This window comes from Blastomyces gilchristii (assembly GCF_000003855.2).
Source record: "Blastomyces gilchristii SLH14081 genomic scaffold supercont1.9, whole genome shotgun sequence".
Classification (NCBI taxonomy): Eukaryota; Fungi; Ascomycota; class Eurotiomycetes; order Onygenales; family Ajellomycetaceae; genus Blastomyces; species Blastomyces gilchristii.
The window spans coordinates 1,703,465-1,726,213 of NW_003101674.1; the positions used below are offsets into that span (position 1 = coordinate 1,703,465).

The 22,749-nt window shown below is 32.6% G+C and overlaps 2 protein-coding genes across 2 annotated transcripts; both read left to right on the forward strand.

Annotated features, from left to right (window-relative positions):
* The first annotated feature begins 5,825 nt into the window (after positions 1–5,825).
* Positions 5,826–11,296, forward strand: BDBG_04692 (DNA-directed RNA polymerase II subunit RPB2). Its single transcript, XM_002624782.2, has 2 exons — positions 5,826–9,857; positions 9,940–11,296. Exons 1-2 carry the CDS (start codon positions 6,244–6,246, stop codon positions 10,100–10,102), a joined length of 3,777 nt encoding a protein of 1,258 aa, XP_002624828.1. The 5' UTR covers positions 5,826–6,243; the 3' UTR covers positions 10,103–11,296.
* A 10,675-nt stretch (positions 11,297–21,971) lies between these two features.
* On the forward strand, positions 21,972–22,178 carry BDBG_17163 (uncharacterized protein; the record flags this gene model as incomplete). Its single annotated transcript, XM_031724945.1, has 1 exon — positions 21,972–22,178. The coding sequence occupies one exon, from the start codon at positions 21,972–21,974 to the stop codon at positions 22,176–22,178; it is 207 nt and encodes a 68-aa protein (XP_031578660.1).
* Between the last annotated feature and the right edge of the window lie 571 nt (positions 22,179–22,749).

Below are 22,749 nucleotides of genomic sequence, written 5' to 3' on the forward strand. Positions count from 1 at the left end.
TGTTTGAATTCTTAGTCACATTTTCATTCTGATCTCATTATTGAGAATGGCATTAAATGAGATTATGAAATCATTTCTCACTTACATAATATCATAACATAGTGCTCATTTGTTGAAAATTCAACAGAGAGTATTATTAAATATTATTACTTTTCTGAACACAGATCATAATTTATATAATTTTAATTATGAAAAAAATATAAAATATAAAAAAAAATGAAAAATAAAAAACAAAACAAACATAAGAAAAAATCACAATAAAAAAAAAATAAAAAAAAAAAAAGAGAAAGAAAGAAATAAAAAATAAAAATAAAAAAAATCAAGATTGCAGAGCTATAGCACTCTTAAAATACTCACTTCTCAGAGTCTTCATAATGTTCATTATCAATCATGTATCTCTCACAGTGAGAATAACATAACTGTGATGAGTCATTGTCTTAATATTATCTAATAAATAATCAGTATATATCTGTAAAAATGTGAATAATTAGAAAATATACACTTAAAAAGTGTGGACAGGGTGAACTCTGCTATCACTTGAATGATATCAAGAGTAGAACACTGAAATTGATGATTCTTCTCATCAATTTCACAGACAAGGCATGCAAAGATAATCTTGAAGAATATAAGATTTCTCAACTTCTGATAAAAATAAATCTCACAGAGAGACTCTATTTTCATGATATCAGAGACTGAGTGTTATCAAAAAGTGTTACTTTCATGCAATGTATATGCACTTACTGTGATAATTCATTCTCTGTGCATGTGACTGAGAGTTGCAGCTTTCTCATGATGTATGACTCTTTCTGAGATGCTGCTGTCAGTTTGTAACTCACACAGTCTTTCAGTTCAGCATGCACTGTGTATATACAGCTCTGCATGCTGAAACTGTGTTGATTATTATGACCTGGCATGATACTCACTTTTCACAAGCCATGTTTCATTTGAAAAAGGAGGAGAAGACATGACTATTATTTTATTAAGAGAGAGATGAATAATTAGTATTATTAAATATAATTTAATTCATCTGCATTTAAAATTTAATTAGTCTATACTCTTCAATTTGAGAGTTTCTATGAGTGTTTTAATAGTTTTCATATCAGCTTGAACTTAGTGATGAGTTGAAGAAAAAGAGAAAAGAGAGAAGAAAGAAATAAGAATAACTTATCTTTATAATATGAAAATAGAGAATCACTGTAATCATTCTCTCTAGTAATAAAGATCTGTTTTCTGCATGTATCTCTGATATAGATTATATAATAAATGTATACAAAGAATATCAATAGTGCATGCATTGAATGAAGATAATGTTGCTATGCAACACTGTAGTTATTTCTGTACATCTCTGAAAGCTGTTAATAGTTTCTTTATCTCTTTATATTTGATAAGTTAATAATATATTCTGATACACTCTCTCTTTCATCATCATTATTATTATTATTATCATCATTATCATTATCATCATCATCATCATTGTCATCATTATTATTATTATTATTATATCATTGCCTGTCTTCATCTCTCTCTCAATACTTATTAAAATCAATCATGTCATCTCTCTTCAAATATTCTGCGGTTCTGTGGACCATCAAGGCACGTGAGCACTGTCACAGATTGAAGAAAGAGAAGAAGAAGGTGTTCAAGCACAGAGAGACAGATTGTAAGGCATATTATAATACCTTGAAGAGGCTCTGTAAGAGAGTAGAATGATAACAATTTTAAGTAACACTTCTGATAGATTTAGACTGAACTAAGTATAGAAATAATGCAGATGACATCATCTGTGAGAGATTGAAAAAGAAGACAGTGAAGAGTCTCATACAGTAGTAATGAGATTAGAAGAAGTTCTGAGAATGATTTGAGATCAAGATGAAGAGAGAGAGAAAGAAGAAGAGTATTATTATAAATAAGCAGTGATAGAAGAAGATTGAGAAGATATTGAAGTAGGAGATAAAGAAGCTAAAACTGATAAGTTTTTTATTAAGAGATAATGATTTTTGATAACACTTCTGTTCTCTAATTGATTAGCAGAAGCTGACAGAGAAGAGAATTGAGATCTTATTCAGGTCTTGAATACACTTCATGATTCAGAACATTGAGAAGACAGTTCTGCTCTCTGAGCATGTCAATCTGCTTGTCACTGAGGTGAAACCTGAGACAGCAGATCAGGAAATACAGGATTTTGAGATGCAGATTGACCTGACTGAGAGAGAGTAGTAAGAACTCTCTTCTGAGAAGACAGCAGAGAGAGATTTTAAGATGATTATCATCTCAGATGAGAAGAAGAAGAAGAAGAATGAGAATAAGAAGTGAATTGTGAAGAATGATAAGAAGAATGAGAAAGAGAAGAAAGATAATAAGTAGAAAAAGTTTTTTTCTTTTTATATTAGTTAGTTATAAGTTCATAACTATTAGTTAATAATTGAAATTAATTTTGAGTTTTCAAAAATTATTGTACAAGTTGTAATCAATTATCAATATCAGGAATAATATATATATATATATTCAACTATCATGTCACTATAATGTATAAGTATCAACATTTTTTCAATATTGATATTTATAATATTAATATATTTTTAATAATATCATCTGATAATATAATTTGATAACACTCTCTTTCATAATATTAATATATTTCAAGAAATATGACAGAGATTAATCAAGATTGTTTATTTACTTTTATACATTGATGATATTCAATCTGAGTTAGTACTAAAATTATAACTAAGCTAAGAAAGAAGATTATTTTCTCTTATATTAATTCTTCTTACATACATCAGTGATTAGTTATTGAAAATAAATTATCATCTTTCTCAAATTATTATCATATCTTCTGAATTCACTTCTTTCACTTCTTTTACTTCTATTGAAGATTCATAAACTCTTCAAGAAATCACTATGAATTATAAAGTCTATATTATTTATAATTCAACACAGAATACTCTCTTTCAATTATAATAAATAATCACTTCATTCTTCACATCTGATTCTAGATCATGAAATTTATGAAAAACTTAATATAAACACTGAGATGAACTATGAAATAATTATCAACAGATTGTATTATAGATTACTGAAGAGTCATCTCTCTACTACAATCACTGTAACTTTATTTAGAAATATTCATTATAAACTGATCATGACTCTGAAGAAATTTCCTGACATCTGAAGTTATCAGAATGCAGATAATAAAAGAAAAATAATCAGAAAATTACTACTGAGCTGATAAGTTACTCTATTAGATAATAATTTTTGATAATACTAACTTTCTAATTTAAAGAAAATCATGTAAAAATGATTATATATCAGTACTCTGATTTCATAACTCTCATCTGATAACTTCTGTGAATAATTACTTTATATATATATATCTCTGAATCTTTCTCTTTAATCAATTGAAAACTCTGAATTCTGAACACTTCTTTAAATACTTAATTCAAATCTTCATATTTCATATCAATTCTGTCTTTAATTCAATCTTGAGACATACTACAAAGTTAATATATAATATCTAGAATCAGAGTTGAAGAATTATTGAAGAGTATCTCTCACAGTGAATACATGAACTAGTATAAATAATCTTGCATTTATAAGAGTTATATATTATTATATTGATGAGAACTGAACTTATTAAGAGATATTAATTGAATTTAAATTATTAATCAATAGTCATACTGAGAATTATATAACAGAGATATTAATAACTATGATTAAAAATGACTATTATAATATTAGTCTCAGTCTTCTTACAATTATAACTGATAATGCTGTGAATAACTATACTATGATAAATAGCTTAAAGCAAAAATTAACTTTATATTTCTAAAATGATAAATAAGGTCATATTCTCTGCATTGCTTATATAATTCAACTTATGATATAAACACTGATAAAGAATCTTAATATTGAGATAAAGAATAATGAGATAACTGATTCTTGAAATAAGAATGAGATAAAAGTAATTACTTGAGTAACTTTTATATTCACTTTATAAAAGATAATATTTTTTAATAACACTTTTTAATATTACTTTTTAATAATACTTTTTAATAATACTACTATTAATTTTGAATAGATTGACTAATAATTTAAATATCACAGATTCAAAACATTGTTAATATAATTTATATCTTCTCTAAACAATAATAATAATTTCATAATATTTAATAAATAAATAAATCAGTCATATCACTGAATATGATACAGAATATTAGAATATAATGAAGTTTAATATATAAGATAACTGTTTAAATTCTTCAATTGTATCAGATAATTAATTACTGAGTGCAATACTCTGATTGAGAAAAGATTCAGATATTGAAACTTTCTGATATGAAGTGAACTCAGTTAAAATATATGATTGATTTACTGTTTCAGTTTTATAAGATAACAAAGACAGTCTTAATTACTTGTACATCAATACTACAGTCAGTCTGATAAGTGTATAACAGTTTATTTACTTATCTTAAGAAGCAGTTGAATCACTTAAAAAGAAATTCAGTCTGAAATAATGCTATAGCACAGGCTATTATTACTGTAAGAAATAAACTGATATATTACTACAGCAAAACTGAACAATCTTTTGCAGAGTACTATACTATAACAGCTCTACTAGATCTCTTCTATTAAGTTAATATCTACACTTCTCAAGATTGAACAGAGAAGAAATAAGACTTATATATTAAATTAGTCTGAGACTACTATAATATCAACTATCAGAGATTTAAACAAGCAGATGTTAGAGATGTAAAGACAGTGAAATTCAATTCTCTAGTAAGTAATAATTTTTGATAACACTTCATATTATATAGAACTATAATACTAACTTTGAAACAGAACTTATATACATTAATTACAACTGAAAATCAGATAAAACTATATACTTATAAAACTGAATTTGACTGCTATCTTCAAGATAATTTAATAAATTTATATATTAAATCAATTCTAGAGTTATGAAAAATTATTGAGAGTATATATTCAACTATTACACTGATAATGTATGATATTCTAATAATTTCATTGACAGAGATGAGAATAAAGTGAAAGTTTAACTCAAGCTGAGATATTTATTACTATCATTAGAGACAATTATAAGAAGAAATAATTAAGAAACTTATAATTATAAAATATAAAATTATCAGACAGTTTAATATCTCTGATCACAGTATATCAGAGAAGTGTAGTTTTCATGAGAAAGTGAAGAATAAACTTGTACAAGAATGTATTTAGTTGTTTTATAAGTATTATTAATAATCATTATCAAATTCTGATTATATAAGTAATCACTGAATGAACTGAATGAGACTGAATTTAATCTTCAGTCTCAGTCTCATTCTGATTTTGAAAGAATAATTATCTTTTATAGTTTATTCTGAGAAATTACTCTTATTTCACTGTTCTTGAATTAAATCTGGTCATTTTTCATGTCATTTGTCTCAGAAATGATTCATTTTCAGATTTTTTTGAGGCTTGGTCCTGGTGAGACTCACGCCAAGAAATGTATGAGATCAGATCAAATGAGATCAAATGTGAAATTCATGATTCTGATAATCAGTCTAGATTTATCTACACTCTTTTTTTTACAGCTTCAATTACACTTTCTTTTACATGTTACATTCACTGAAGAGAGTGTGTCAGAAAAAAGAGGTTATACACTACTGAACATCATCAATATTATATTACTATAATATTTCTCATTATTATCAGCTTACTATAATACTCATCTAATACTTACTTATACTAGCTCTCTTGAATTGCATATATATTTTACTATAAATAGCTCTATCTTTTGTATGAAATAGATATATTAGATAGTGCACAGAGAATATAACAAGCAGATCTTGATACACATAAGATTCATATGTCTTCAACATATTCATCCGTGACACTCATTCCGACACAATGTTATCCTCCAAGAAAATTTGATATCACGTGATATGTAGTTGAAAAACACGCTAGCCTGTATTTAATTAGCGTCAGTGGCGGCTCTGTTCTTGTCTAGATCGCGACTAGGACGAAGGATTATTAGTCGCCAGTCTCAGTTCATCCACCCTGCTGAGCTGCGCTCCGCATCAACACTACCCGAAGCCTTACCCTGCGAATATTCCTTCTTTAAGCGGATGGAATAGGGCCTTCCTGGTGCTGTGAAAACCCCAAACTATCTGCTCAAGCCGTCACGTTCTGGGCCTCTCTCTGGGCATCTCCGCCCGCAAATCCGCCGTCGAAATCTTGCCCAGCATGGAGGATTACGAAGAAGAATATGGAGAAGATGCCTACTATGACCAAGATGAAGGGATTACATCAGAAGACTGCTGGACGGTGATTTCGTCCTTCTTCGAATCGAAGGGTCTCGTGTCGCAGCAGCTCGATTCTTTCGATGAGTTTATCTCGACGACTATGCAGGAGCTGGTGGAGGAGCAAGGACAGGTAACACTCGATCAAACTCTGGCTCCTTCTGAAGATGAGATAGACCCGGTAGTTTTGCGACGCTATGAGTTAAAATTTGGCACCGTGATGCTTGCGCGACCGTCGATGACTGAAGGCGATGGCGCTACCAGTATTATGTTGCCACAGGAAGCACGACTTCGAAACCTCACATATGCCAGTCCTCTCTACCTTGGGATTACGAAGAGAGTCACGGAAGGACGAGAGCGACTCATTGCCGAACGTGATGATGCTGAGCAAGGGGAAGAGGATCACGATGAGGAGAGGCGGAGTAGGGGAACATATTTGCACTGGGAGCCGAAGCCTTTGAATGAGGATGAGCCAGAAGAAGAGAATGTTTTTATCGGAAGAATGCCGATTATGCTGAAGTCGAAATACTGCATCCTCAAGGATCTAAATGAACAGTCGCTCTACAACTGGAACGAATGCCCTTACGATTCCGGCGGATACTTCATTATCAACGGCAGTGAAAAGGTTCTTATCGCTCAGGAGCGCAGTGCAGGCAATATTGTTCAAGTTTTTAAGAAAGCTCCTCCAAGTCCAACACCATACGTCGCGGAAATCCGAAGCGCGATTGAGAAAGGATCCAGAATACTGTCCCAGCTGTCAATAAAGCTTTTCGGTAAAGGTGACGCCTCCAAGGGTGGCTTTGGCCCAACGATCCGATCTACGCTACCTTACATCAAAACCGACATCCCCATAGTTGTTGTTTTCCGGGCTCTAGGTGTGGTGTCTGACGAAGATATCCTCAACCATATTTGTTATGACCGGAATGATACGCCAATGTTGGAAATGCTTAAGCCATGTATCGAGGAAGGGTTCGTTATCCAGGATCGTGAGGTAGCTCTTGACTTCATCAGTAAGCGAGGCTCTTCCCCCACAAGCATGAATCATGAGAAGCGGGTTAGGTACGCGAGGGATATCATCCAGAAGGAATTCCTTCCGCATATCTCTCAGAGTGAAGGTAGCGAGACGCGGAAAGCATTTTTCTTGGGATATATGGTGCACAGGCTTCTCCAGTGTGCCCTAGGTCGTCGCGATGTTGATGACCGCGATCATTTTGGAAAGAAAAGACTGGATTTAGCTGGCCCGCTACTTGCCAACCTTTTCAGAATTCTGTTCATGAGAGTTACCAAAGATCTTTACAAATACGTCCAGAGATGCGTGGAAACTAATCGGCAACTATACCTGAACATTGGCGTGAAGGCAAGCACCTTATCTGGGGGTCTTAAGTATGCTCTTGCTACAGGTAACTGGGGCGAGCAGAAAAAGGCGGCTAGTTCCAAGGCTGGTGTTTCGCAAGTGCTAAATCGCTACACATATGCCTCGACCCTTTCCCATCTTCGCCGTACCAACACACCCATTGGACGTGATGGCAAGATTGCGAAGCCTCGACAACTTCACAATACTCACTGGGGACTTGTCTGTCCGGCTGAAACGCCGGAAGGACAAGCTTGTGGTCTTGTTAAGAATCTGGCTTTGATGTGTTATATTACTGTTGGTACACCAAGCGAACCGATTATTGATTTCATGATACAACGCAACATGGAAGTTCTAGAGGAGTTTGAGCCTCAGGTGTCGCCGAATGCGACCAAAGTCTTCGTCAACGGTGTATGGGTGGGAGTTCATAGAGATCCTTCTCATCTTGTAAACACAGTCCAATCGTTGAGACGACGTAACATGATTTCCCATGAAGTCAGTTTGGTGCGAGACATTCGAGACCGGGAATTTAAGATCTTCACCGATGCTGGACGAGTCTGCCGGCCTCTCTTTGTGGTTGAGAATGACCCGAAGAGTGAAAATTGTGGCTCTCTTGTGCTATCCAAAGAGCACATCCACAAACTCGAAGCGGACAAAGAGCTTCCACCAGATTTGGATCCCGAAGAGCGCAGAGAACGGTACTTTGGCTGGGACGGCCTTGTTAAATCCGGTGTTGTTGAATATGTGGATGCGGAGGAGGAAGAAACCATTATGATTGTCATGACACCCGAGGATTTGGAAACTTCAAAACAATTACAAGCTGGATTTAGTCTTCCGGAGGAAGATAATAATGACCCCAATCGACGAGTCCGATCGACTCTTAGCCAAAAAACGCATACCTGGACCCATTGTGAGATCCACCCCAGTATGATTCTAGGTATCTGTGCCAGTATCATTCCGTTCCCCGACCACAACCAATCCCCACGTAACACATATCAAGCTGCTATGGGAAAACAAGCTATGGGTGTTTTCCTCACAAACTTCGACCAGCGGATGGAAACGATGGCAAACATTTTATACTATCCACAAAAACCACTTGCTACAACGCGGTCTATGGAGTTCCTGAAATTCCGCGAGCTTCCTGCTGGGCAGAATTCAATTGTAGCAATTGCTTGCTACTCTGGGTACAACCAGGAGGATTCTGTGATCATGAACCAGAGTAGTATCGATCGTGGTCTTTTCCGGAGTCTGTTCTACCGAACCTACACAGACTCCGAAAAGATGGTCGGTATGACTGTCGTGGAAAGATTTGAAAAACCCATGAGATCAGACACCCTTCGCATGAAGCATGGTACTTATGATAAGGTCGATGATGACGGTATTGTTGCTCCTGGTGTTCGTGTTTCGGGTGAGGATATTATCATCGGGAAAACTGCTCCCTTGGCACCTGAGGCAGAAGAGCTAGGCCAGAGGACGAAACAACATACAAAACTCGATGTTTCTACTCCTCTGCGTAGTACCGAGAGCGGTATCGTCGACCAAGTTTTGGTCTCTACGAGCAATGATGATCTGAAATTCGTCAAAGTTCGGATGAGAACTACAAAGATTCCTCAAATTGGAGACAAGTTCGCTTCTCGCCACGGCCAAAAGGGTACCATTGGTATTACATATCGACAAGAAGACATGCCCTTCACTCGTGAAGGCATTGTTCCGGATCTGATTATCAATCCCCACGCCATTCCTTCTCGAATGACCATTGCCCATTTGATCGAGTGTCAGCTTAGTAAAGTTTCGTCACTCCGTGGATTTGAAGGTGATGCAACGCCATTTACAGACGTGACAGTAGATTCCATCTCCAGCTTGCTCCGTGAACACGGCTATCAGTCCCGCGGCTTTGAGGTGATGTACAATGGATATACGGGCCGAAAGTTGGTCGCCCAAGTCTTCCTGGGTCCAACTTACTACCAACGCCTACGACATATGGTCGACGATAAGATCCATGCCCGCGCACGTGGCCCAACCCAGATTCTTACACGCCAGCCTGTGGAAGGTCGTGCGAGAGACGGTGGCCTTCGATTCGGAGAGATGGAACGCGATTGTATGATTGCTCATGGCGCCAGCGCATTCCTAAAGGAAAGATTATTTGACGTGTCTGATCCATTCCGTGTCCACATCTGCGATATCTGCGGGCTGATGACACCAATTGCGTGAGTTTCTTCATACCATAAATTGACCATTATGTTTGTCCTGTCCCTCTAGATGTTTCAACTAACCTAGTTACCAAAATAGGAAACTCAAAAAGAGCGATTTCGAATGTCGGGCTTGCAAGAACAAGAACAAGATTTCGCAGGTCCACATCCCGTATGCTGCCAAGCTTCTTTTCCAAGAGCTAATGTCGATGAATATCGCCGCACGATTGTTTACGAAGCGGTCCGGGGTGTCTTTGCGATAATGTTAACCCGTGCCATTATGCATGTCTTGATCACCTGACCCCAATTCTTGAGGGTTGGCCATCCAATATTCGAACATGCTACACCTCCCAACATTTGGGAACCCGCATTGTACACAGGAGAAACTTCTTCTACACTCAACAGGGGTTCTCCTAAGAAAAGTTGTACTTTTAATTAGCAAGGTTCATTTTTATCCTTTTTATTTTGTCGTTACCATCTCAAATCCTCTGTTTCCAGCCGATTTCGCGATTTATGCAAATCTTTCCCCTTTTTCTCGACTTTCTCATACAAACATGAGATAAAAATACACGCAGTCCCGTCAACGCAAGAGGCAAATTCCCCTATACATTTCTTCCTTTGGCGTTGTTCATGGCGTTTCTCGAAATTGTTGCCGTTTCCGTTTTTGGACTTCGAGAAGGCGAAGGTTGGGGAAAATTTGGAATGTTTCGACGGAAGGAAATACCTAATTGAATAGCAGGCAGGTCACACAGTTTTAACATAGGCGGGTTTATTTCTTGGTCCTCCCATCCCTGCTTTGCCTCTTGAGCTAATAATGGCTGGTGATGAATCCAAAATATCACCTCAACCTTGATTCTGCCTCGTCTTTTCATTCTCACTCATGTAGTACAGAAGTGGCTATCATAACAGGATTGATTAATACATACATAAAGCTACTTAAGGGCCTGTTCGGTGACCCCGTCCAGGGCCATATAAGGCTATACAGTTCCAGGTTGTACGGCCCTGGACGGCTCTGGCTGGGGTTATATACACACTAACCTGGTTGAATAAGGTTTTCTGTTTAGTAGATTCTGTGTGTAACTTCATACAACTCACCAAGCATGTCAAGCTGACAGTCAGATTCATATTATAGAGTTCAACAGTGTATTTAGTTGAAAATGTGATAGATTTGAACCTATTCAAGTTAAATCTGCACTGTATACACTGGAATGAGTTGCAATATCTGCTGACACATTTCAGAGTGACTGTACAGCGTTCAGAGATCTGCAAATATTATCAAAAATCAATAATTATACTGTGTAACTGTGATAATGCAACTTAAAAGACAATACAATAGTATTTATATCATAGTCAGTAGCTTATAAGACTTGTTACTACAGAAGTGATTAATCAGAACATTTTAACTGTTTAATCTGATATATGATGTATGTATTATGATTTATTTCATAGTTTTCAATTTATTACTCAGTTGTTGAATTTTAATTCTCATTTACTATGTATTAAAAATATGACTCAGATAAATATCAGTACATTCATTGTATTAATTGACTGATTGAGAAGAAATACTGAGATTCATAAATCTATGTGATTCAAAGGTTGCTTGAGCCAGCGTAAGATTATAGGCGTACGCCGGCTCCTTATATAATTAGTGAGGCCGCTAGGGCCCCTTACACACTTGTAAGTGTATTCAGAAGCGGCCGCGTTATTATCCGGCGGCCGCACGTTCTTCCGAACCACATCCTTCCTCATCAAATTGTTGGGGGATCTGTTGGTGATTACTACACCTACTCTTGGAGGATAACGTTGTTGTGTTGTAATCTAACTACGCGAGTTACACTAAATAGGTTGGGGTGGCACGTGACTAGGGTAGGTGTAGTAATCACCAACACCCCCCCTTGCTACACCGTGGTCTATAAGCCGCCACCCGGGGCCTCCCCCATCCTCAAATCTTTCAAAAATGCAATAATAATTAATTACATCAATCGGACCCTGATTTCCTCATTAGGAAAGGCGTCTGTATGGCAATAACTGTAAAAATCAAGAAATACATGCAAAATCCATTGATCTGCTGTATCATCATTATCATTCAATCATTCCTTCTTCTCAATTTCCTGAATGCCAACCCTCTTGACAAATTCTTCAAATGCAGGCTTCATCAGTGGCTTGGTGAGCCTGTCAGCTATGTTTGCTGTAGAACCAACATGTTCCATCATGATTTCTCCTTTTTCAATCAAATTGCAGAGAATATGATATCTAATCTTGATATAGTGTGACCTTTGTGTTAAGAATTCTCCCTTTGCTAGATCAATTGCTCCCTTATTGTTAACTTATAGATGTGAGCATATTTTTGCTTTTTCATCATTCATCAATCTAGCATCATATAACATATTATTCAATCAGATTATCTCATAAGCTGTCTCACTAGCTACAATATATTCAGCTTCTGTGATTGATTTGATAATAGATATCTGTCTCTGCAACTGCTATGAGATCAGTGACTCATTAATCAATATAATATAGTCAGTAGTTGATTTGTATTGAGAATTCACCCCTGCTCAGTTCAAATCACAGTATGTCACAGAACTCAGGCCATCTTCTATCTCCTTCTTGTATAATATGCCATGATTTTTCATCTTCTTGACATAATATAGAACATGCTTCAATGCTGTTCAACATGTCTTATACAGATGTGAGTTAAAGTATAAGAGATAGTTGACTGTAAATACCAGGTCTGATCAGCTGCTTGAGACTAAATATTGCAATGATCTCAATTCTTAATAATATCTTATAGCTGTAAAGTCATTATTCAATCTCTCTCTCTCATCAGATAAGAATTTCAGTTATATACTGACTATCATCAGAGTGTTAGCTGGATTTATCTTATTCATGCTGAAATCTTCAAGAATCTCTTTAATATAACAGCTCTGTGTAACTGCTAGATTATCATTTCTCTGATATTTAATCTTCATCTCAAGATATGACTTGATCTCTTCAACATTCTTTGTCTCAAATCTCTTTACAATCTTCTTTAATACTCAGTCTAATTACTGTTCTTGAGATCTTATTATCTGATAATCATTAATATATAATATCAGATAAATCTTATAAACAGAGTGATATAGAAATCTGCTGTTATAAGATAATATCTTGAATCTCAATATAGTCAGATACTCTGTTGTGAGAAAATACTATATTCTTACAGCTTACTTCATTTCATATAGACTCTGACAGAGTAATCTTATCAAGCTCTCTCTATCATACTTAATATCTGTGAATAGTTGTATATAAATCATCTTATTCTGTGATAGTATATCATTCAAAAACATAGATACATAGTCAATCAATTTAATCTTTTATTCTTTGATAGTTGATATAGTGAATAGACTATATAATATAGGCTCTGATATCACTGTAGTATATAATCTTATATAATGAATACTCTGCTATTATAAGAACTCTCTAATGACTTAGTGAGCTCTAAAGCAGATGATTTCTCTCTTATTATTAAATTTCTGATTATATACTTATTTATCTATAAGAATATTCATTTCCAGAGTCTTCTTAATAATAATATATATCTTCTTCTATTCAAATATCTTAATCTTCTTTTTCATTGTCTTATATTAATAGTCTCAGTCTGAACTTCTCTTGACTTCTGTCAGCATAGTTGATCAGTCTGTCAGAATACTTAGAACAGAATTATTCTTATTAATAAGATTTTTGAACTCTTCATTTATAACAAGCTGAGTCTTATTATCTAGAAGATAGATTGAATTAATTATACTCTCTAAGTTCTTATTAATAATTATCTTCAAAATATCTGACTTTTTCTTTACTAGATGTTATAGTAAGTAGTACTGTCATTTCTCTCTAATATTCAGAATATTCAATTTATTAGATAATTCATTGAATTCTCTCACTGTATTTACAGATGTATTTGCACTCATGTCAAGAGCTTCATTAAATATAATATCTCATACAATCTCAAGATAACATGCAACAGAATCTCATACATAATATTAATATAATTCTTAATATTTAATTAGCTGTTATTCTCTGTCATCAGTTCTATCTATGAGCTTATTGAACACTTTCAAATTCTTCTTATAGATCTTACACTCTTATCTTCATATTCAATGAATAGAAGATTGCATCTCAGTTCATACTTTAAAAGATGTAAGTGATGTTTCTTTCTTACATTCAAATATCTTTATTAATATTGAGAATGTATTGATTATCATGATTATAGTTTATATTACTTTATCTCAAAGTTCTCTTTCTAATTCACTATTAAATAGTAGACTTTGTATCTTTTCTACAACTATTCAATTTATACATTTCACTGAGTCATTTGATTATAATATATTAGATATAGTCATTTCATATATTATTTCTTTGCTCTGACAGTAGATCTTAAGTTCTTGACTTTTGAACTCTTCTTTATCATCTCAGTGTAGAGTTTCAACTTGATATTGTGTAGTTATCTTAATATTCATGATAAAGTTTATTAATCTTACAGTAGATTCTCTCTTTCTTATTATAAGAATTACTCATCTATAACAGATTATATTGTTCATTATACTTAATTAGTAGCTTACACTCTTTCTAGTGAGAGTATCATTCTCATTGAAAAGTGTTTTTTCACTCTCTGTTAGATTGATGAAGAATCTCATTACTGACTTAAAAGCTTATATTATAGATATGAAGATTAGATATATCATTTTTATCTGAATATAGACTTTGTAGAATGATAAAGCTTATTAATCAATAATTCTCATCTCTAGATATAAATCTATCATTATTTTTACAATATCTGTGAGATTTAGATGTTCTAGCTTTTAATATCATTGTATTATTGTAAGTTTTATAATCTTTGTATCATTTCTTTCAGATAGTATCAATATTATGTCATCTTTCACTTATAATGTATTCACAGATTCAAAATCATTATTGAGTATAGCAAACTGAATCAAGTCTCTGTATATAATCAGTCTTTTCATCTCATAGATATCATTCTCATTTAATCTTACTGTAAATGAGAATATATAATCAGAAGACATAATTAACATAGCATGATTATTCTTATATATTAACTGCTTATAAGTATAACTCTGATATACAAGCTTATTCATACTCATGAGATTCACTTTTAACTTTGAGACATAGCAGATATTATTTAACAGTATATTCATCTCTTTCACTGAAATCTTTATATCTTCTATAGCTGCAGCAGAGATCACTGTTCTGTCTATTATTTTCAACATCACTTTCATCTTCTGAGGTTTTGTCATGACAAGATCTCTGTGAGATGTGACATGAGCATGTGATTCAGAGTCTAGAATTCAGATATCTTTTTCTGTCTGATTACTTACATAGATCTTTTTCTTGATACAAAATACTTACTTTATAACATTATGAATAGAAGCAGCATCTGTATTCTCTGCATTCTTGTCTTTATTCTTATTTCTATTTATATTAAAGTTTGAAGAATATTTCTCAGAGTATTTCTTTCAACAGTCAGTGTGAATATAATCAATCTTTTGACAATGATAGCAGATTCTTATATCATTATCTCTACATTCAGGTTTGAATTCAGTGTTCTTGTTCTTGTCATTGTCTTTCTCTTTATTCTTATCTTTCTTATTCTTATCTTGTGTGGTTGTTGATAGAATTTCTAGATATATCAGTATTTGCTTTATTTGCAGCAGAGAGCTGTAAAAGAATATCACAGTACAGGTTTATAAAATTATTCTCTAAAAATTGAGTATTATCTTTATCAATTTAATTCATTCAATTTCTTATAAATGAGGCTCAATCTCTGTTAACTTCTGTAAGCAGTCTGTTAAAAAACATGATATTCAGAATCTCATATTCTAGACAGATATAATCAGTTCTTATAGCAATCAGATATTCAATAAAAGCTCTGTCAGATTCTTTGCTTTTGAAGATTATTTTAATAAGCTCTTTAAATAAATGAGTTCTATATACAGCAGGTCTCTCAGAAAAGTTATTCTCTATAATAGTTTATAGAGTATAAGCTGATAATTTGAACTTCTTAAGTATAGTGAAATAAGTGTTGATCTGCAGAGCAATTGCAGATCATATGTAATTATATAATCAAAGATTGCATTCTTTTCAGAAATATTATATGTTCATAGTAACATTCTTATCAAGATCATTATCTTCAAGAATATCATCAATCTCAGACTACTCTACAGTCAAAAGAATTTTCTCTCTTTACATTGAGTAGTTAATGTATTCAGTGAGAACTATTAATCTTTTGATAAGTCTTACTTAGCTTCTAAATTCTTTAAGAACTTTTATTATAACAGATATCTTCTCTTTTCATTGAAGATATTCTGTCAGATCTGCTCTCATCTCATTACCTGCAGAATCACCTCTACTGATCTTCATTCACTCAATCTCATACTGAAGTCTTGCAATTTCTAGTCTCATGTGAGTCTTCTTACTCACTGAGCTATTGTTATTTCAGTTACTTGAGTCTCTCATATTATCTGACATCTCACTGATGTCTTCAACTGAGTCTTTGTATATATTGAACTTATCAGACTGTTTCTCTGTGATGATTTCATTCAGCTTAAACATCTCTGAGACAGTCACTTTTCAGTTTATTACAGATATTAATAAGCTTATACTCAATTCTTCTTATACTTCAGATATTTATGAATTTCTTCTTCTACACATTGACATATAATTCTTCATTAAGTCAGGCTTTCCACCTGATCTCAGGTTCATCATGAGTTCAATTAATCAATAAAAAACATCTAGGCACATGTAACAATATGTGAAGATGTAGTTAGCACATTATTATAATTATTCATTGCTTGCGAAGAGCTTCATAACCTCTTAAAGAATAACATTGTTGTGTTGTAATCTAACTACGCGAGTTACACTAAATAGGTTGAGATGGCACGTGACTAGAGTAGGTGTAGTAATCATCAACATCTACTCTAGTCATGTGCCACCTCAATCTATTCATTTAGTATAACTTGTATAGTTAGATTATAATATAACACAACAATGTTATTCTTCAAGAGATTATAAAGCTCTTTATAAGCAATGAATAACTGTAACAATGTGCTAAATTGACATCTTCATATGTCATTACAAGCATGTTTAGATGATTTATTAATTAATTAAATCTATGATGAATCTGAGATCAGGTGAAAAGCCTGACTTAATGAAGAATTACATATCAATGTGTAGAAGAAGAAATTCACAAATATCTGAAGTATAAGAAGAATTGAGTGTGAGCTTATCAATATCTATAATAAACTGAAAAGTGACTGTCTTAGAAGTGTTTGAGCTGAATGAAATCATTGCAGAAGAACAGTCTGATAAGTTCAATGTATATAAAGATTCAGTTAAAGATATCAGTAAGATATTAGATAATGCAGAAGACTTAAGTAACTGAAATAATAATAGCTCAGTGAGTGAGAAGACTTATATAAGACTTGAAATTGTAAGACTTCAGCATAAGATTGAGTGTATGAAGATCAGTAGAGATGAGATTCTTGTAAGTAATGAGATGAGAGTGAATCTGACAGAATATCTTCAATGAAAAGAGAAGATATCTGTTATAATAAAAGTTCTTGAAGAATTCAGAAGTTAATTAAGACTTATCAAAAGATTGATAGTTCTCACTGAATTTATTAACTACTCAATGTGAAGAGAGAAAATTCTTTTAACTACAGAGTAGTCTGAAACTAATGATCTTCTTAAAGATAATGATCTTGATAAGTATGCTACTATAAACATATAATATTTCTGAAAAGAATATAATTTTTAATTATATAATTACATATGATCTGCAATTACTCTGCAGATCAAGACTTATTTCACTATACTTAAGAAATTCAAGTTGTCTGCTTATACTCTATGAACTATTATAGAGAATAACTTTTCTGAGAGATCTGCTATCTACAGAATCTGTCTATTTAAGAAACTGATTAACATGACTGCTAAGTTAAAAGATTCAGATCACACTTTCATTGAATATCTGATTATCATAAGAACTGATTATATCTGACTAGAATATGAGATTCTGAATATCATGTTTTTTAACAGACTGCTTACAGAAGTCAACAGAGATTGAGCCTCATTTATAAGAAACTGAATGAATTAAATTAACAAAGATAATACTCAACTCTTAGAGAATGATTTTATAAGTCTGTACTGTGATATTCTTTTGCAGCTCTCTGCTATAAATGAAGTAAATACTGATGTGTCTAGAAATTCTATCAACAATGTGTAAGATAAGAATAAGAAAGATAAGAATAAAGAGAAAGACAATGATAAGAATAAGAACACTGAATTTAAATCTGAATATAGAGATAATAATACAAGAATCTGCTATCATTGTCAAAAGATTAGTCATATTCAGACTGACTGTTGAAAGAAATACTCTGAGAAACATTCTTCAAACTTCAATACAAATAGAAATAAGAATAAAGATAAGAATGCAGAGAATACAGATACTGCTTCTATTTACAATGTTATAAAGCAAGTATTTTGTATCAAAGAAAAGACCTATATGAGTAACTAGATAGAAAAAGATATCTGAATTTTAGACTCTGAATCAGGTGCTCATGTCACATCTCACAGAGATCTTATCATGATAAAATCTCAGAAGATGAAAGTGATGTTGAAAATAACAGACAGAACAGTGATTTCTGCTACAGCTATAGAAGATATGAAGATTTCAGTGAAAGAAGTAGATATACTGTTAAATGATATTCACTATATTCTGAAGTTAGAAGTGAATCTCATGAGTATGAATAAGCTTGTATATCAGAGTTATACTTATAAGCAGTTAATATATAAGAATAATCATGCTATGTTGATTATGTCTTCTGACTGTATATTCTCATTTATAGTAAGATTAAATAAGAATGATATCTATGAGATGAAAAGATAAGTTATATACAGAGACTTGATTTAGTTTACTATACTTAATAATGATTTTGAATCTGTGAACACATTACAGATGAAAGATGACACAATATTAATATTATCTGAAAGAAATGATATAAAGTTTATAGAACTTATGATAATATAATGATATTAAAAGCTAGAACATCTAAATCTCACAGATATTGTAAAAATAACAGCAGATTCATGCCTAGAAATGAGAATTATTGATTATTAAGCTTTATCATTCTGCAAAGTCTGTGTTCAGGTAAAAATGATATATTCAATCTTTGTATCTATAACATAAGCTGTTAAGTTAGTAATGAGATTCTTCATTAATCTGACAGAGGATGAAAAAACACTTTTTAATAAGAATGACACTCTCACTAGAGAGAGTGTAAGCTACTGATTGAGTATAACAGACAATATAATCTGTTATAGATGAGCAATTCTTATAATAAGAAAGAGAGAATCTACTGTAAGATTAATGAATTTCATCACAGATATTAAGATAACTATATAATATTAAGTTAAAATTCTACACTGAGATGATGAAGAAGAGTTTAAAAGTCAAGAACTTAAGATTTACTATCAGAGCAAAGAAATAGCATATGAAATGACTATATCTGATATATTATAATCAAATGACTCAGTGAAACATGTGAATTGAATAGTTATAGAAAAGATATGAAGTCTACTATTTAATAGTGAATTAGAAAGAGAACTTTGAGATGAAGTAATACAAGTTATAATTATGATAATTAACACATTCTCAACATTAATAAAGATATTTGAATGTAAGAAAGAAATATTACTTATATCTTTTAAAGCATGAACTGAGGTGTAATCTTCTGTTCATTGAATACAGAGATAAGAGTGCAAGATTTACAAGAAGAATTTAAAAGTGTTGAATAAGCTCATAGATAGAACTGACAGTAAGAAATAATAGCTAATTGAATATCAAGAATTACATTAATATTGTGTGTGAAATCCTGTTACATGTTGTCTTGAGATTGCATGAGATGTTATATTTAATAAAGCTCTTGATATAAGTGCAAATACATCTGTAAATATGATGAGAGAATTCAGTGAATTATCTAATGAATTGAATATTCTGAATATCAGAGAGAGATGACAGCACTGCTTACTATGACATCTTATAAAGAAAAAGTCAGATGTTTTGAAGATAATTGTAAATAAGAACTTAGAGAGTGTAATTAATTCAATCTATCTTCTAAATAATAAGACACAGCTTGTCATGAATGAAGAGTCTGAAGACTCTATTAATAAGAATAATTCTGTTCTAAGTATTCTGACAGACTGATTAACTACACTGATGAAAGCTAAGAGAAGCTCAGACTGAGACTATTGACATGAGATAATAAAAAAGAAGATTAAGATATTTGAATAGAAGAAGATATATATTATTATTAAGAAGACTCTGAAAATGAATATTCTTACAGATAAATGAGTATATGATTGAAAATTCAATAATAAGAGAGAAATCATCTGCTTTAGAGCTCACTGAGTGATTAGAGAGTTCTTGCAATAGCAGAGTATTCATTATATGAGATTATATGCTGCAGTGATATCAGAGTCTACATCATACAGTCTATTCACTATATCAACTGTTAAAGAATGAAAGATCAAATCAATTGACTATGTATCTGTGTTTTTGAATGATATACTATCATAGAATGAGATGATCTATATATAACTATTCACAGATGTTAAGCTTGACAGAGAGAACTTGATGAGATTACTCTGTCAGAGTCTATATAAAATGAAGCAAGCTGTAAGAGTATGATATTTTCTTGCAACAGAGTATCTGACTATATTGAGATTTAAGATATCATCTTATAATGATGAATTTCTATATCACTCTATTCACAAGATCTATCTGACATTGCATGTTGATGATTGTCAGGTAATGAGATCTCAAGAACAGTAATTAGACTGAGTATTAAGAGAGATTGCAAAGAGATTTGAGACAAAGAATGTCAAAGAGATCAAGTCATATCTTGAGATAAAGATTAAATGCCAGAGAAATGATGATCTAGTGATTACACAGAGCTGTTATATTAAGAAGATTCTTGAAGATTTCAGCATGAATAAGATAAATCCAGCTGACACTCTGATAATAGTCAGTATACAACTGAAATTCTCATCTGATGAGAGAGAGAGATTGAATGATAACTTTACAGCTATGAGATATTATCAAGAATTAAGATTATTGCAATATTTAATCTCAAGTAGCCAGTCAGATCTGACATTCACAGTTAACTATCTCTCACATTTTAACTCATATCTGTACAAGGTATGTTGAGCAGCATTGAAGCATGTTCTACATTATGTCAAGAAGATGAAAAATCATAACATATTATATAGAAAGAAGATCAGTGATATGAGTCTGAGTTCTATAATATACTGTGATTCAGACTGAGTGAGAGTGAATTCTTAATACAAATTGACTACTGACTATATTATATTGATTAATGAGTCATCAATCTTATAATGATTGCAGAGAGAGACATTTATTATCAAATCAATCACAGAAGCTGAATATATTACAGCTAGCAAGAACAGCTTGTGAGATAATCTGATTGAATGATATGTTATATGATACTGAGTTAATGAATGATGAAAAAGTGAAAATATACTTATATCTATGAGTTGATAATAAGGGAGCAATTGATCTAGCAAAGGAGGAATTGTTAATATGAAGATTATATCATATTAAGATTAGATATCATATTCTTCATAATTTGATTAAAAAAGGGAAAATCATGATGAAACATGTTAATTCTACAGTGAATATAGCTGACAGGCTTATCAAGTCACTGACAAAGCCTGTGCTTGAAGATTTTATCAAAAGAATTGATTTGAAAGAGATCAGAAAGAAATGATTGAATGATAATAATAATACAGTGAATCAGTGAATTTTGCATGTATTTCTTGATTTTTATGATTATTACTGTATGAACATCTTTTCTAATAAGAAAACCAGAGTCTGATTGATGTAATTAATTATTATTGTATTTTGAAAAGATTTAAGAATGAAGAAGGCTCTGAGTGACGGCTTATAGATCATGATGTAGCAAGAAGAGGTGTTGATAATTACTACACCTACTCTAGTCATGTGCTACCCTAATCTATTCATTTAGTGTAACTCGCGTAGTTAGATTACAACATAACACAACAATGTTATTCTCCAAGAGAATCAGCCCTTCTGTTGGTGATTACTACACCTACTCTCAATTCAAGCACCGCTCCACCACGAACTCGCTCGATATTTCGAATAAGAACCCGCCGATAGATCCATCGAAAAGCCCTCGATCATACGAGCATTTTGACCCCATCGCCGACCGCATACCCCGTGTGGTGGTGAAGTTATCCAGCCAAATGTGAACCAGACATCGTTTGAAACTCCTGTGTGGGATTATCCCCCATTCTCCCCTACCACACCACAACCCCGGGCCAAATTGCCATACAAATTGTAAGGTGAAGAGACCTAGCCATATGCACCAATCTTCTCAATTTTGGAAGATCCCTGATCTGTAGTTGTGGAGATATCTGAGAAGTGATCTCTGTGAAAACCCTGTTCATCTTTGATGTTCCAAAACACCAACATCAAGTTTCACCCTCATACCGCCCTTTCTAATCTGGCTCATCCCTGACAGAAAAATACAAAAAGATACCTCAGCAATAATATCAAGTATATAATCAACAGCTACTTCTGAAGTGCAATCTTCACAGTCTGTCTTCAGTGTATCTAGACATTAATGCCAAGTTTCACCCTTGTATCACCTCTCTCAATCTGGCTCATCTCTGACAGAAAAGTACAAAAAGATATCTCAGCAACTGTACTTAATATATAATCAGCAGATATAATAACTATAAAATCAGTATATCTCAAGATCTGACTGAGTCTTTGATCTCTACACAGTGAGATATATTAAATCTAGCTTTAATATCTCAA

What these genes read in the sequence shown, in the direction of transcription:
- BDBG_04692 (XM_002624782.2), top strand. Translation starts at nt 6,244, where the DNA reads ATGGAGGATTACGAAGAAGAATATGGAGAAGATGCCTACTATGACCAA. An exon ending in GGGCTGATGACACCAATTGC is followed by an intron (nt 9,858 to 9,939) that starts GTGAGTTTCTTC and finishes TTACCAAAATAG; the next exon opens with GAAACTCAAAAAGAGCGATT.